The sequence below is a fragment of the Sorex araneus genome, chromosome 3, assembly GCF_027595985.1.
Source record: "Sorex araneus isolate mSorAra2 chromosome 3, mSorAra2.pri, whole genome shotgun sequence".
Classification (NCBI taxonomy): Eukaryota; Metazoa; Chordata; class Mammalia; order Eulipotyphla; family Soricidae; genus Sorex; species Sorex araneus.
The window spans coordinates 238,914,835-238,929,771 of NC_073304.1; the positions used below are offsets into that span (position 1 = coordinate 238,914,835).

The 14,937-nt window shown below is 67.2% G+C and overlaps 3 protein-coding genes and 1 pseudogene across 5 annotated transcripts; 2 read left to right on the forward strand and 2 right to left on the reverse strand.

Annotated features, from left to right (window-relative positions):
- Positions 1-2,343: 2,343 nt before the first annotated feature.
- LOC129403768 (small nucleolar RNA U3) lies at positions 2,344-2,512 on the forward strand (annotated as a pseudogene).
- A 2,167-nt stretch (positions 2,513-4,679) lies between these two features.
- RFNG (RFNG O-fucosylpeptide 3-beta-N-acetylglucosaminyltransferase) lies at positions 4,680-6,890 on the reverse strand. 2 transcript variants are annotated; one of them, XM_055132546.1, is made up of 8 exons: positions 6,578-6,890; positions 6,378-6,426; positions 6,060-6,132; positions 5,792-5,945; positions 5,632-5,720; positions 5,235-5,400; positions 5,061-5,146; positions 4,680-4,975 (listed from the first exon to the last, which is right to left on the reverse strand). In XM_055132546.1, exons 1-8 carry the CDS (start codon positions 6,824-6,826, stop codon positions 4,900-4,902), a joined length of 942 nt encoding a protein of 313 aa, XP_054988521.1. In that variant the 5' UTR covers positions 6,827-6,890; the 3' UTR covers positions 4,680-4,899. The 2 variants fall into 2 exon arrangements, with proteins under 2 accessions (XP_054988521.1, XP_004621174.2); XM_004621117.2 differs by having other exon boundaries at positions 6,030-6,132; positions 6,578-6,888.
- Positions 6,868-9,586, forward strand: GPS1 (G protein pathway suppressor 1). 2 transcript variants are annotated; one of them, XM_055132543.1, is made up of 13 exons: positions 6,868-7,009; positions 7,156-7,248; positions 7,346-7,527; positions 7,612-7,912; positions 7,982-8,059; positions 8,142-8,202; positions 8,338-8,423; positions 8,503-8,597; positions 8,666-8,771; positions 8,858-8,938; positions 9,013-9,150; positions 9,220-9,354; positions 9,419-9,586. In XM_055132543.1, the coding sequence occupies exons 1-13, from the start codon at positions 6,977-6,979 to the stop codon at positions 9,491-9,493; spliced, it is 1,464 nt and encodes a 487-aa protein (XP_054988518.1). In that variant the 5' UTR covers positions 6,868-6,976; the 3' UTR covers positions 9,494-9,586. The 2 variants fall into 2 exon arrangements, with proteins under 2 accessions (XP_054988518.1, XP_054988519.1); XM_055132544.1 differs by having other exon boundaries at positions 8,145-8,202.
- A 92-nt stretch (positions 9,587-9,678) lies between these two features.
- Positions 9,679-12,665, reverse strand: DUS1L (dihydrouridine synthase 1 like). Its single transcript, XM_055132545.1, has 13 exons — positions 12,333-12,665; positions 11,941-12,049; positions 11,800-11,850; positions 11,609-11,721; positions 11,401-11,483; positions 11,179-11,282; positions 10,896-11,040; positions 10,720-10,820; positions 10,550-10,634; positions 10,319-10,464; positions 10,200-10,237; positions 10,051-10,126; positions 9,679-9,965 (listed from the first exon to the last, which is right to left on the reverse strand). The coding sequence occupies exons 1-13, from the start codon at positions 12,567-12,569 to the stop codon at positions 9,835-9,837; spliced, it is 1,419 nt and encodes a 472-aa protein (XP_054988520.1). The 5' UTR covers positions 12,570-12,665; the 3' UTR covers positions 9,679-9,834.
- Between the last annotated feature and the right edge of the window lie 2,272 nt (positions 12,666-14,937).

Genomic DNA, 14,937 nt, shown 5'->3' on the forward strand with positions numbered 1-14,937 from the left:
GCACAGAAGGACGGGAGTGTGAGCACATCCGGGGACATGCATGTGTGAACATGCCCAGAAACGTGTGTGCACAGGACGGGTGTGTGAGCATGCCCAGGGAACACATGTACACAGGAAGACATACCCAGGACACGTACACACTGGTAGGAACACTCAGGCACAGGCTTGTCACGTGTGTGCAGTTCATGCGTGAGGCATCACGCCCAGGCATTGCACACAGGCGCCCATGTGTGCTCGGCCGCCCTTGTCTGGGCTCCTGTGGGATGAGGGTGACGGCTCCGGGGAAGGAGCTGGGCCAGGTCCCAGTTCGGCCGCCCGCCTCTCCCCAGGGCCCCGGCTGTTGTCCTCCGGCTCATGGGCGGTTGGCACGGCCACAGTGGGCAAGGGCCACGCCAGGCCCCGCATCGTCTGGGCGGCACAGACCCAGGAGCCCCGAAGCCTCTCCTCACCCGTGCCTGCAGCTGGGCTCTCGCCGTCAGCGGGCAGGGGACGGGCTGGCCCCCCGCCAGGTCCCAAGGGCTCCCTCCTGACCCGGGGTGACCTGATCAAGGTGTGGGGGCTGGCTTAGTCCTGCCAAGCCACTAAGCTCTTCCCGGTAGGGGGGCGGGGCAAGCAGAGGAGCGGGCAAAAGCTTCGTGTGAGCGTGTAAATAATGCTGGGAAAGGCTTCCTGGGGATTAGGGCCAGGGGCCCCTCACGGGACACCACGGCCGCACACACGTGCTCTGCTCTGGGCTCAGTGCTACGGGACCCTGGGACCCCCCAGGGAGCGGCCCTGCTGAAGTGCGGGGGACTTGCTGGCCCTTACGCAGGTCCCCCAGGGCCCGCCCCTGCCCTGCTGCTCAGCCCCTGGAAGGTCTGTCCTCACAGGACAGGGCTCGGGGGTCCCGGCAGACCACCCAAGGCTCGGCCTGCTGTCTTCTCAGCACCCCTACGCAGTGTTCCCGGGACTTGGTCTCCCCGCACGTGCCGTGCAGCCACCAGCCACCCCAGCGCGAGGCGGGTCTGACCCCTCTCGCAGCACTGGCCTCACTGACCCTCACGGGCTGGGGCAGCAGATGCAGCCACACACCCTCGGGCCCAGCAGAAGCCGGGCTTCTCCGGAGACAGCAGAACCCAGACACGCAGCTTGCCGAGAGCCTCCTGGGCTCCGGTGAGCAGCTGGGCATTGTCGGGCTTTGCTGAGCAGGATTTCTTTTTCCCTTCCTTTTTTCTTTTCTTTCTCGGTCACACCCGGCGATGCTCAGGGGTCACTCCTGGCTCTGCACTCAGGAATTGCTCCTGGCGGTGCTCAGGGGACCATATGGGATGCTGGGAATCGAACCCGGGTCGGCCGCGTGCAAGGCAAACGCCCTCCCCGCTGTGCTGTCGCTCCAGCCCCGCAAGCAGGAGGATTTCAAAGCAGCTCTGAGAAATGCCGAGAAATCAAAGGAAACATCCCAGTGAACTAACAGGACAGAAACTTCAGTACAGACGTGGAGGCCGCAGAAGGGGCGGCTGGCTCGTGCGAGTCTCACAGGGCTGGTCACTGGAGGCCCCGGGCAGCGCCAGAGCCGCAGGACGGCGGTTGAGATACTTTCCTCACGTGTGGCTGTGGCCATAGCAAAGGTTGGAATCCTGGAGCTAAATGTGGCCCCCGAGCCCAAGAGCCCGGTGGGGCAACAAAGAAAAGGAAAAACTACACAGGGGCAACAAAGAAAAGGAAAAACTACACAGGGAGGGTAGGCGGGGGGCTGCTCCCCGGCACTCCTTCGGTCCCCTTGCCCACCAGGATGATCCCTGAGTGCAGAGCTGGGAGTCAGCCCCCAGCACCGCCAGGTGTGGGCCAGAAAAGAAAGAGCCAACAGTAGATCCAGCCTGAAGAGAGCAAAAGGCTGATGGACATGAGCAGGACGGAGGATGGGGAGGCGGGGGCAAGGCCCTTCGGCAGCGTGTCCCGCCAGCCACCGCCCCCAGCGCCCAGCACTCTGGCCTCCGTCCCCGTGATGCGCCAGCTCCGCAGCGCAGCGGGGTGGGAGCAGGGCGAGGGCCAGGGCGTCCCGGCTTGGCGGGGCTGTGGGCGTGGCTGTGTCCCCTCGTCTCAACGTCACACTCTCCACTGCACTCACGCAGGAGCTGGGCGCCGTGAGGAGCACGCGGGAGGCTGGGGGCCGCCGTGTCGCCACTCGCCCCCTCGCCCCTGCACTCAGCCCCCGCGTGAGGGGGGCGGGAGGGACGGTTGCTGCAGGCCGTGGCTCTGGTTCGTAGTGAGGGCTACGGGGGCCACTGTGTGGCCCTGGGCATGGAACTGGGGTCAGTAGCATGTACATGCCCAAGTCTGTCTCAAGGCAAAAAACCTGAGAAACAAAATTCCCTTCCAGGGCCCATTTCTACAGTTCCCAGAGAAGGCCCGCGGAGCGGCCGGCCCACTCCTGAGTGGGAGGCGGGTTCCAGGTGTCGCTCTGGCCTTTGGCCACTGATGACTGTTTCTCTTCCTTGGAAGAGGGAGAGGGAGCGGGTGCAGGCTGAGTGGTTCCGGTTAAAACAAAAAGCCACCTGAGAGGGGGCCGGAGCCACAGGACGGCGGGGAGGGCGTTTGCACGTGGCTGACCCAGGTTCAACTCCCAGCACCCATAGGGTCCCCCAAGCAGAGCAGAAGTGGCTCCTGCGTGCAGAGCCAGGAGTAGGCCCTGAGCACCACCAGGTGCAGCCCCAAACCAGACCAAAAGACACAAAGAATGAAATAATGCCCTTCGAGGTATCAGACATCAAAACGGGTGTTCTTTTTTTTTTTGAGGAGGGCACACCTGGCAGTAGGACTGATTCCTGGCTCTGTTCGGGGACCATGTAGGGTGCTTGGGATCGAACCTGGGTCAACCGTGGGCAAGCATAGCCCTCCCGACTGGACTACCCCTCTAGCTGCTCAAAAGGTGCGTTCTGGGAGGGTAAAGGTCAGCAGTTGCAGGAGTCCAGCGTCCCTCAACACCCCAGAGTGGACTGGAATCCGTTAGGAAGAGCCAAGGCACCAGCGCCAGCACTCCTGGCCGCCCAGCGGGCATGGCTCTGTTGCGCCCCCTGCTGGCGGCTGCCCCTCGGTGCGGCTCAGGACAGGAGCAGGGAGGCTGCCACTTGGCCTGCCCCCTCAAGCCCCCGACATCCCCCAAGCCCTCCCCGGAGTCAGACTCGAGCACTGCCGGATGTGGCCCCAAAAAATATAGTAAAAAAGAAATCAAACTTGGGGCCAGAGCGATAGCACAGTGGGTAGGGCGTTCGCCTTGCACGCGGCCGACCTGGGTTCGATCACCGGCATCCCATATGGTCCCCCAAGCACCGCCAGGAGTAATTCCTGCGTGCAGAGCCAGGAGTAACCCCTGAGCATCGCTGGGTGTGACCCAAAAAAGCAAAAAAAAAAAAAAAAAATCAAACTCTGGGGCTGGAGAGATAGCACAGCGGGTAGGTCATTTGCCTTGCACGAGGCCGACCCGGGTTCAAATCCCAGCATCCCATATGGTCCCCTGAGCACGGCCAGGGGTAATTCCTGAGTGCAGAGCCAGGAGTAACCCCTGTGCATCGCCAGGTGTGACCCAAAAACCAAAAAAAAATCAAACTCAACACCAGGGAGCAACAAGAGAAGGAAACGGGCCACTTCCCCTGGGCAGCGGGGCTCCTGGGCCAGTCAGCGGTCAGCTGGGTCCTGGGGACTCGGGCGGTCTCGGGCTGGCCAGCTGCACAGAAGGCAGGACAGTGTGTCTGGAGGCGGTGAGGGAGGGCTCTGGGGCCCCACCTGCTGGCTGGACGCTGGGTGCCGCCTCCTTCCTGGGCAGCTGGAGCCAGGCTGCGAGGGGCCCGTGGGCGCGTCCACCCCGACCAGCACGGGTGAACAGGGTGGCTGCTGAGCAAGGCCAATTCTGACCGGGGGCCTCTGAGCAGTGGGGCAGGTCCGGGTTCAGTCCTGGGGGCACCCGGGGTCCGGCCGCAGGGCTGCGTGGAGGCGAGTTCAGCTCTCGCAGAGTGGCTGGACCCGAGGCTCAGAGCCCGGACAGGCAGCAGGCCCGAGCCCTCGGGTCCCCGAGGCTGTGGCAGACAGCGAGCGAGGCTCCTTCTGCTCAGGAATGAAGAGCGGCACCGCCTCTTGGCGGCCCTCAGGGTGCTGGCCCCCCTCTTCCCTGCAGCTGACACTCAGGCCTCCAGCCCCGGCTGCCTGCTACCCAGACTCCCACACTCGAACCCACACACGAACTCATTCTTGACACACATGCACACGTGCACTCATAGCCTTGACATATATACCCATGCAGACACACACCCGCCCTTCACAATACACGCTCACATACACACACCTACACAGTGACCCCACACTCCTGTACACAGGTGCTCATGCCACGTGTCTGCATACACACGTACTCTCCACATGCCCGCGATGCACACACCCTTCACATATAGATTTACACACATGCACTCACCCTACACATATGAACATACATGCAGCCACACCCACACTTACGCACTCATTCATACACGCTCCACACATGTATGTAAACACTCAGGTCACACACACTCTCACACATGCACTCGCCCCTCAGCTCTCCTGGGAAGCATAGGGACTAGACAGCCTCACTCCTGTACTTCGGGCTCCCAACACCCCCAGGGCTCAGGGGCACCCGAGACAGCAGGGTGGGGGCACGACACGAGGCAGGGGGGCAAGAGGGCTGAGCTGCGTTTTTATTGTCCTGCAACAGTGCACAGAGCTGGGGTCTGCCCAGGCCCCACCAGAGCCTACAAACTCAGAACAAGAGGCCAGGGGGCCTTGGCTGTGTACCCAGGGCCCTGGGTGGTCAGTCCTGTGGGGGGCCGGGAGCGGATGGGGGAGCTGCGGGGCCGAGTCCCGTCCACTTAGCCTGGAGTTGCCGGGTGCAGAGGGTCACTGGGAGGACAGAGGTGCCTGCTTGGGGCACCAATCCGTGTCGGGGTACAGGCGACAGTGGACAGACTGAAACCTGGGGGGCACTGGGGTCAACACCGGGCATGGCCGCCCCTCTCCTTTCCCGCACCCCGCCCGAGCCCTGCCCGAGCCCCGCTTACCGGGTGGGGTCCTGCTGCAGACTGAAGGGCCCCGACACGCTCACCACGTTCTGCGGGTTCTCAGGGCCCCCGTAGCTCAGGGTGACCTGCAGGGCAGACGGGGAGTCACTGGCGTGCAGGAGCCCCACGAGCCCGGGTCCTGCCCCCAGGGTCGCCAGGGAGGGCGGGAGCCACCTGCTGCAGCACGGCGTCCGGGGGCAGCGTCCGCAGGTTCTCCAGGTGGGAGTGGAAGAGGGGGCTGGGCCGCAGGCGGGCGCCCAGCAGCCCCTCCACGATGTAGCCCACCGCACAGTCGTCAGGCAGGCGCACCCGCTCGGCAGTGCTGATGAAGCCGCCCAGGCTGAGGAGGGCGCGGGCAGTGCCGAGGTCAGAGCCGGGGGTCGGGCCAGCCCCGCAAGCCCCCTCGCCCCGCCCCTCCCCGCCACCCTGGCCCCGCCCTCGCCCCACCTGCCCCCTCCCACCCTCCCTGGCCCCGCCCTCGCCCCCCCCCACCCTGGCCCCTCCCGCCCTCGCCCCACCACCTGACCCCTCCCGCCCTCCCTGGCCCCGCCCCGGCCCCGCCCCCACTCACCTGGCCCAGGGGCTCATCTTGAGCGCCAGGCCTCGGCTCAGACAGAAGCCTGCGCCGCCCGTGGCGAACCAGAACTTGGCCGTGGTGACCTGGGGGGAGGCCGGGCCTTAGGCCTGGGGGCGGCGACTGCCCCCACCCCCAGGGCCCCCTGGGCACTCACGGAGCTGCCGCCCGGGACCCTCTCGGTGGCCTCGATGGGGTGGTCGAGGCTGGGCCGGCCCAGGTAGACGTCCTGGCTGGGGGCGAAGGCGGCCAGCAGCTGCAGCAGCGCTTTGGGGTTCACGTAGTTGTCGTCGTCCACGTGGCAGAACCACCTGGGGGAAGGGCAGTCTGAGGGGCAGCCTGGGGCAGGGGCAGCCGAGGCCGGACGCGTGACCTCCCGCCCGCAGCGCCCCTACTTGCGCCCCGACTCCATGAACGTGTCGTACTCCACGGCCATCTTGCAGCACAGGGCCTGGCGCGACCGCGCCGCCGAGCAGTTGGTGTTGACCACCTGGCCACCTGCGGGCGGGGCGGGCGGGAGGGGCTGGGCTCCCTCCTCTCCTCCTCTCCCCACCCCTGCCCTCCCTCCCTACCCTCCCTCCCTCCTCCCCCCTCCCCCAACCCTCCCCATCCCTGCCCTCCTTCCCTCCCTTCACTCCTCTCCCCTCTCCCCCTCCTCTCCCCACCCCTGCCCTCTCTCCCTCCCCTGACTCCTCTCCTTCCTCCTCTCCCCTGTCCCAGGTGGCACCAGGCTGGGCACTCACCCCCCTGGCCCTGGAGCCCTGGGTCATCGCCATCAGTGAAGATGAAGGTCTGGGGAGACAACAGTCGTCAGGCCCGGGGTGGTCCTGGCCCGGGGAGCCCCAGAAACTCCCGCCCAACACGGCAGCAGCCATGGGGGTTCCAGGGCACCGGTCCCGGCGGGGTGGGCGCGGGGCCCCGGGACGCGTGCGGGCGCCCGCACCTGCCGGCGGGCCCGGGAGATCCAGGTGCGCAGCAGCAGCCCCAGGCGCGGCCCGTGGTTCCTCCGGGTGGTCTTGACGGCGATGAAGACGTCGTCGGGTCGCAGGCCGGGGGCGGGGGCGCGTCGGGCGGGGGTCGGGGCCGGGGACCGCGCCGGGCCGGGCCGGGGCAGCGGCAGCAGCAGCAGCGCCGCCAGGGCCGCGGCCAGTGCGAGGCAGCCCCGGCACAGCGCGCCCCGCGCGCGGCTCATGCGGCCCGGGACCGGTCCGTGCGGGCGGCTGGCGCGCCGCGGCCCCTTTAAGAGCCGCGCGGCCCCTTTAAAGGCCGCCCCGCCCCGCGACCCGGAAGCGACCCCGCTGCCCCGGAAGTGGACGGCGCGCCGCGGCGGGGGTGCGCGAAGATGCCGCTGCCGGTTCAGGTGTTCAACTTGCAGGTAACACCCCGCGCCCGCGCCCGGCCCGCGGCGCCGAGGCCCCCCCCGCTGCCCGGCCGGCGCGGGGGCGGGGGCGGGGGCTCCGGCCGGCCGGGGCCGCGGGCCGCGGGGGAGGGCGCGGGCGGCCACGGTGCGGCGTGTTGCAGGGGGCCGTGGAGCCCATGCAGATCGACGTGGACCCGCAGGAGGACCCGCAGAACGCGCCCGATGTCAACTACGTGGTGGAGAACCCCACCCTGGTAGGGCGCGGGCCGGGCGGGCCGGGCGGGGCGGGCGGGCGGTCCCCCCGGCGCCCCCGCCCCCGCCGCCGCCCACCGCCCGGCCCGCCGCCCGCAGGACCTGGAGCAGTACGCGGCCAGCTACAGCGGCCTGATGCGCATCGAGCGGCTGCACTTCATAGCCGACCACTGCCCGCCGCTGCGCGTGGAGGCCCTGAAGATGGCCCTGGCCTTCGTGCAGCGCACCTTCAACGTGGACATGTATGAGGAGATCCACCGCAAGCTCGCCGAGGCCAGCAGGTGGGCTGCGGCCGGCCGGGGCGGGGCAGGGCGGGGGGGGGGTGGGTCGCGCCCGCAGCAGCCTCTGAGCCCCCGGGCCCCCAGGGAGCTGCAGCACGCGCCCGATGCGGTCCCCGAGAGTGGCGTCGAGCCCCCGCCGCTGGACACGGCCTGGGCCGAGGCCACGCGCAAGAAGGCGCTGCTGAAGCTGGAGAAGCTGGACACAGACCTGAAGAACTACAAGGGCAACTCCATCAAGGAGAGCATCAGGCGCGGCCACGACGACCTGGGAGACCACTATCTGGACTGCGGGGACCTCAGCAACGCCCTCAAGTGCTACTCGCGCGCGCGCGACTACTGCACCAGCGCCAAGCACGTCATCAACATGTGCCTCAATGTCATCAAGGTGCGCGCCGCGCGAGGGGGGGCGCGGGGGTGGTGGCAGCGCTGAGTCTCCTTCCCCCTCCCGGCCCAGGTCAGCGTCTACCTGCAGAACTGGTCTCACGTGCTGAGCTACGTCAGTAAGGCCGAGTCCACCCCGGAGATTGCCGAGGTACGGAGGCCGCAGGTCCCCTCTCGGGGCACCTGTGGACGCGGGGCGGGGTCAGCTCATGTGTCCCACTTTGCCCCCGCAGCAGCGCGGGGAGCGTGACAGCCAGACCCAGGCTATCCTCACCAAGCTGAAATGTGCCGCAGGTGGGTGCCAGCTCCCGAGGGCCTGGCGGGGGGCGTCAGACGGGAGGGTCTTGGCAGGGGTCGGCCGCCCCCAGCAGCAGGGTGCAGGCAGGTCTCTGTGACCCGGGGCACCGCCTCACCCCCCTCGCTGCCCAGGACTGGCGGAGTTGGCCGCTCGCAAGTACAAGCAGGCGGCGAAGTGCTTCCTGCTGGCCTCCTTTGACCACTGCGACTTCCCCGAGGTGAGTGCGGGGCCGCGGGGCTGGGGACCACTCCCGGAAGGCCCGATGGCCAGTGACCCACCCTCTGGCCTTCACCCAGCTCCTGTCCCCCAGCAACGTGGCCGTGTACGGTGGCCTCTGCGCGCTGGCCACGTTCGACCGGCAGGAGCTGCAGCGCAACGTCATCTCCAGCAGGTGGGTGAGGGCAGCGGGCGGCGGGCTGGCCGGCTCTGTGGCGGCCACTGAGGCGTCCACACCCACAGCTCCTTCAAGCTGTTCCTGGAGCTGGAGCCACAGGTCCGGGACATCATCTTCAAGTTCTACGAGTCCAAGTATGCTTCATGCCTGAAGATGCTGGACGAGATGAAGGTGAGGCCAGCTTGTGGCTCTGCCGACCAGCCTGTCCCTGCCCGCTCCCGGCTGCCGCTGACCGGCCCTAACTACTTGCTTTGCAGGACAACCTGCTCTTGGACATGTACCTGGCGCCCCACGTCAGGACCCTGTATACCCAGATCCGCAACCGTGCTCTCATCCAGGTGAGTCTAGGGGCTGGGGTCGGGGGTGGGCGTGGCCGGCCAATCGCTCCAACCTGGCCCTCTGTCCCCCGCAGTATTTCAGTCCCTACGTGTCGGCAGACATGCGCAGGATGGCCACGGCCTTCAACACCACAGTGGCAGCGCTGGAGGACGAGCTGACGCAGCTCATCCTGGAGGGGCTCATCAACGCGCGCATCGACTCGCACAGCAAGGTGGGTGGGGGAGCGGGAGGGGCGGTGGGCGGCAGGCAGCGGGGGCTGAGCTCTGCCCGGCCTCCGCAGATCCTGTATGCCCGGGACGTGGACCAGCGCAGCACCACCTTTGAGAAGTCCCTGCTCATGGGCAAGGAGTTCCAGCGCCGTGCCAAGGCCATGATCCTGCGCGCGGCTGTCCTGCGGAACCAGGTGCACGTGAAGGTAAAGGCCGGCGGCGGGCGGCGGGGCTGGGGGCTGCGGGGGGCTGAGCCTGTCCTCTCCGCAGTCCCCGCCCCGCGAAGGGAGCCAGGGGGAGCTGACTCCGGCCAACAGCCAGTCCCGGATGAGCACCAACATGTGAGGCTGCAGAGCCGCCCCGAGCCCCGGCGGGGGACAGCCTGCAGGGCCCCGCCTCCCCATCTGTGTCTCGTCCATTAAAGGCAGCCTGACTACATGCCTCAGCCTTGTTCCTTCCAGCCCCAGGGCGGGTGGGGGCGCGCCTGGTGTCCCGCTGCGGCCCCCCCCAGTCGCAGCCTTACACACGCGTCTCTAAAACCATTTATTGTTCTGAACACACGCGCAGGGCGTGACGGGCCGGCCCGGGAGCCCGCCGGGGCCGGGAGGGTCCTTGCTTCCCTGCGAGCAGCCGGAGTGTCCCTGAGTGAAGGCGCTTCCTGGAGCGACGAGCAGCTCTGGGTGGGCTCAGAGCAGGGCACTGCCCACCGTGGCCAAGCTGGGCTCCACCAGCTCCTCCTGCGGCTCCTGCGGCCTGAGCTGGGCCCCCTTCCGGGCCTGAGACTTCTCCAGTTTGGTTTTAAAAAGCAATCCGTGACCTGGCCCAAGGTGAGAAGAAGCACTGGGCTGAGGGTCCTGCTGGCCAGCAGGGGCCTGGCTGGGGGTGCCTGTTGCCACACCCACCTGGACAGTCGGCCGTGTCCCTGAAGGCGCGTTTCTTGCAGCAGGCCCGGCACAGGTCGAACACACACCTGCTCCCCTGTGTGGGCCGCAGGTCACAGTGACACAGCTGCGCACCACCCCCACCCCGCCGCGCACACGCACACACCCACCTTGGGGTTTCCACACTGCTCGCACTTGGCGTATTTGGCTGGGGAGAAAGCAGGTGGGTGTGAGGTGAGCGCAGGCCTGAGCCCGCAGCTCCCCGGGGCGCCCCCGTCCCGCAGCTCACGCTTCAGCGAGGGGTCGAAGGTCTTGTGGGGGTTCCGCAGCTGCTTCTTCTGCTTGTTCTTAGACAGCACCTCCGCGCCGCTCTCCTCCTCCTCCAGCGCCCGCTTGCTCGGGGCGCCCCCGCTCTGCCTGCTCCCCTCCCTGGGCCTGGACAGAGAGGACAGCCCTGGGCAGAGCTGCCCGGGCCCGTTCCCAGTGGGGCAGTGGAGGCCCGCAGGCCCTGGGCACTCACTCTGGCCGGAAGTAGGGCTGGCAGATCCAGTGGGACAAAGGCAGGTCTCCTGTGGGCTTCTCCCCGGCAGCCTGCCTGGACATGTCTTCCTGAAAGGCCCAGTAGCCCCGTCACACCCCACTTCCCCAAGTGCCCCCCACCCTCCAGCCTGGCTCCTGCCCTGCAGGCACCTGCCTGACAGCGAAGTTTCAGCTCCTGGCTCACAGCGGCCACTCCGTCCAGGGTCTTCGCCTTGGCCAGCTCCTCCCGAAGCTGCCGGTGCACCTGCAGCCTGAGCAGACCCCTCAGTGCCCCTCCGTGGGCTGGCACCGGCCAACCCCCCACCCTCCCCCGGAGCCCAACTCACGTGTGGTGCCACAGCTTGAAAAGGTGGGCGCGCACATAGGACAGGGGGCAGGGGTGCTGGCGCACGAGCTCCAGGTACTCCTCCACCAGCTCCCACACGGCGGGGCTCCGGCCCTCGAACAGGGCCGGGTTGTGCAGGTTCCCCTCTGCGGGGGCCAGGCTGAGTGCAGGGCAGTGGGACGCCCCCCACGTGCAGCTGTTCGCTGGACCCTGGTCCTCCCTCCCCCCGCACCCCGGCCCCGCTCACGGGCACTCACGACCCTGCACCCCCAGGCCCCGCTCACCTGCACTCATGACGCCCTGCACCCCTGTGGCCCGGATGCAGCGCTCCACATCGCACAGGCTCTGGATATTTCCGTTGGCAAACACAGGGATGGTCACTGCCTTCCTGCCGGTGGTGGACACATGCTGGGGGGCAACCCTAGTCCTGGCCATCCTGCAGCCCAAACTCCATCTTGGGACTGAGGCCACTTTGCTGCCTGCCCAGCAGACCCAGACCCACTCACCTCACAGCCTTGATGTGCTCCCAGGACGCGGTGCCCGCCAGGGGCCCCTTCTGCTCCTTGGTGCGGCCGTGCACGGTCAGCAGCTGCGGTACAGTGTCCCCTCAGCCGCCAGGGTCCCCGGCTCAGGTGGCGAAACGGGGACATTGCAGACCAGTGCTCCCTCACTCCCAGACTCAGAGCCTAATCCCGGCACGGACGCCCAGCTCACCTGGCACCCAGCCTTCTCCAGCATCTGGGCGTAGCGCACCGTCTTGTCAATCTCCGGGAAGACTCGGATTTTGCAGGTGACAGGGACAGACAGTTTCTCGTGGGCCAGCAAAACTGGGGAGAAGGGGCAGGGTGCTGCACATCCTCAGCCGGATGGCCGGCCACGGGGTTGGGCCCGGCGCCGCGACTCACCCATCCTCTGGAGCAGGTCCCAGTCCTCCTGCAGGAAGGCCCCGTAGTGGCCTACAGAGATCGGTACAGAGGCGGGCTCAGGCGCCATCGGGCCCGGCCGGGCCCGGCCCGCGCCCCCGGCCCGCGCCCCCGCCCGCTCACCCCTCTTGGCGATCATCTGCGGGCAGCCCAGGTTCAGGTCGACAGCGTCGCAGTGGTCTTGCGCCAGGAGCGCCGCCTGCACGAACACGTCCGGGTCGTTGGCGCAGAACTGCAAGAGATGCTCGTGAGCCGGGTGCTGGGCTGGGCCGGGCCGGGTTTCAGGGGCAGGGTCTGGTCCGGGCTTCAGGGGCAGGGACCGGGTGCGGGTCGGGTCCGGGTCGGGTTCAGGGGCTGGGGCTGGGGCGGGGTCCGGGTCGGATCCGGGTTTCGGGGCTGGGGCCGGGACGGGGTCCGGGTTGGATCCGGGTTTCGAGGGCTGGCGCGGAGTCCGGGTCGGGGTCGGGGTCCGTGCGGGCCGGTCCGGAGGGGCCGGGGCCGGCCCGGCGGCGCACCTGCACGATGAGCGGCCGGTCCTCGGGGCACACGGCGTGGTAGAGGTGGTCGCGGCGGTAGTTGGGGTCGCGCACGAAGACCTGCGCGTGCAGCATGGGCGTGTAGCAGAGCTGCGCCCCGTGCCGGCGGCTCAGCAGCCTCCAGGCCAGCTCGCTCTGGTCCACCATGGGGGCCACCACGTGCCGCGCCCCGCCCAGCGTGCGGCTCCAGAACTCGAAGCCCTGCAGCTTGGGCATGGCCGGACACTGGGCGGGCGGCCCCAGCCCCGGCGCGCGCCAGGCCCTCGCGCCGGACACTCGCGCCGGAAGCGCAGCTGCGAAATGCGTCCCCGGGAAAGCGCGGCCGGCGCCGAGAGGGCCGGGGCGGGGCCGAGCGAGCCGGGGGCGGGGCCGAGAGCCGGGGGCGGGGTCTATAGGGGCGGGACCGAGAGAGCGGGGGCGGGGCCTAGGGGCCGGTGGCGGGACGGGCGAGCGGGCCGCAGGGCGGGATCGAGCGGGTCTGGGGCGGGGCTAGTGGGCGGGACCGGGCCGAGTGGGCTCGGGGGCGGGGCCGGCGCGGGCCCGGCGCCTAGAGTGCCGGAATCGAGGCCAGAGTCCTGACCGGGCGGGCGGGGTTGGAGAGCGGGGTGCGTCCGCGGGTGGACGTGGCCACGGCAGCCGGGTGGGCGCTCCCGATGGTCACGAGCCCTGAGCGCCGCCCAGAGTGGTTCCCGAGGGGTCACCAGCTGGTCCCACCCCTCCCCCAGCCCCACAGGAGACGCGGTCTCGGAGGCAGGAGGGACACTGAGCGTCCAGCCCCCGCGCCCTGACGGCCCGGCCAGGACGCCTGCCCCCAGGGAGCCCCCCTGCTAGTGGTCGCGGGTCCTGAGTCCTGGCTGTGTCCCCCAGTGCAGCAGCGAGGGAGGCCCCTGGACCAAGAGCTTCCTGCCCGCTCCAGCTCCTTGGTCCGCTGGGCTAGGCCCACTGTGGGCGAGGACGGCAGAACCCGGCCCAGCCCCATGGAACTGGTCCCCACCCGCGGCCCTTGGCTCAGGCTGGGGCTCCCTGGAATGGCTCAACCTGCACCACCGGTGCCCGCTCGGGAGACGCTGCAGTGAAAACAGTCAGAGAAATGTGAGGGGACACACGGGACGCGGGGCTTTCCGGGAGGAGATGAGGATCAGTTCTCCAAGTGGTCTTAGACTGGAGTTCTTGTCTCCCACTAAACCTGACCTGGGCACTGTCCAGGGGAAAGACCTGGGTTCTGAAGGCACTTTCACATTCTTGTAGACCTTTACTTATTTATTTAGGCTTTCATCACACCTGAAGATACTTGGGGGCTACTCCTGGCCCTGTGCTCAGGAATCACCCTGGCAGTGCTCAGGGGACCATATGGATGCCAGGGATGGGAGGCCGGTTGCAAAGCAAACGCCCTGCCCACTATATTATCACTTTTCCCTTGGGCCCTCTTATCAGACCTTTAGATTGTCCTTCAGCTTCTGCTTTTCGAGGGGCCCACCCCCTCCGGGGGAAGGCACTCAGGAGTTCAGGGGGGTGTGGTCCTCATGCCTCTGGCCTACTTCAGGACTGCCAGTTCCTTCTTGGATATTTCCCCAGCAACTCATGGCATACATGTTACCTCGGTCTCTCTGTCTCAGCCAGCCCAACTGCAGGCCTGGAGGCGCTGGACAAGGGAAGGGAATGTTCAATTCGCAAGACGCATCCCCCAAACCAAACCAAAGGGGCTAGAAAGATAATGCAGTGCGCAAGGCGCTTGCCTTGCACATGGGCAACCTGGGTTCAATCCCTGAGCCCAGGTGTAGGTTCCCCAGGACCCGCCAGGACAGCCCTGAACACAAAAACAAACCGCAAAGGGTCAGAGCCATAAGACAGCTTGTGGGGGACTGGCGTTGGCCTTGCGTGTGGCAGACTTGGGTTTGATCCAGGCATTCCATATGGTTCCCCTGAGCACCAGGAGTGATTCCTGAGTGCAGAGCCAGGGGTAAGCCCTGAACGTTGCTGAGTGTACCCAAAAAGCCAACAGATAACCCCCCAAATCAAGGATGGGAGCAAGGAGCAAGAAGAAGTCCAGCGACAGAGGGAGAAGAGGCTGGCGGGACCTGGAGGCACAGAGGCCTCGGAGCAAAGATGCAAGTTGGATAATCCCAGTAACGGGGAGGCAGAGACAGAGATGCTTTGCGGTAGAGCCCAGGGAAAAGACTATAAAACACTTGCCCTAAGGGCGGGAAGGAAAGGAAAAAGAGAAGCGGAAGGGCTGGTGGGTGTGCGGGAGAGAAAGCGGGTTTGTGGGAGGAAGGAGGACAGGAGAGCTGAGCAGTGACTTTTTGTGAGAAATAGGGCCCCTCCCTGGCATGTGCTGAGGTTCCTTTCGGCACTGGACCACCCAGAAATAAGAACAGAAGAAAGAAAAGTGACCACCAAAGGGGACCAACGGGCAAAAGCCTTTTCAACCCTGGGAGAGAATTCAGTTCTTCTCAAGCCTGTCCCGAGAGGGGCTGGGTGGTGGGGTGGGGTGCCCTGCCCCCCACGAGATGAAAGAGCCTTTCGGGGAAGGGAAGTGACGTCAGAGATGAGGACTTTGGGGGTCTGCACAGGAATAAATAGA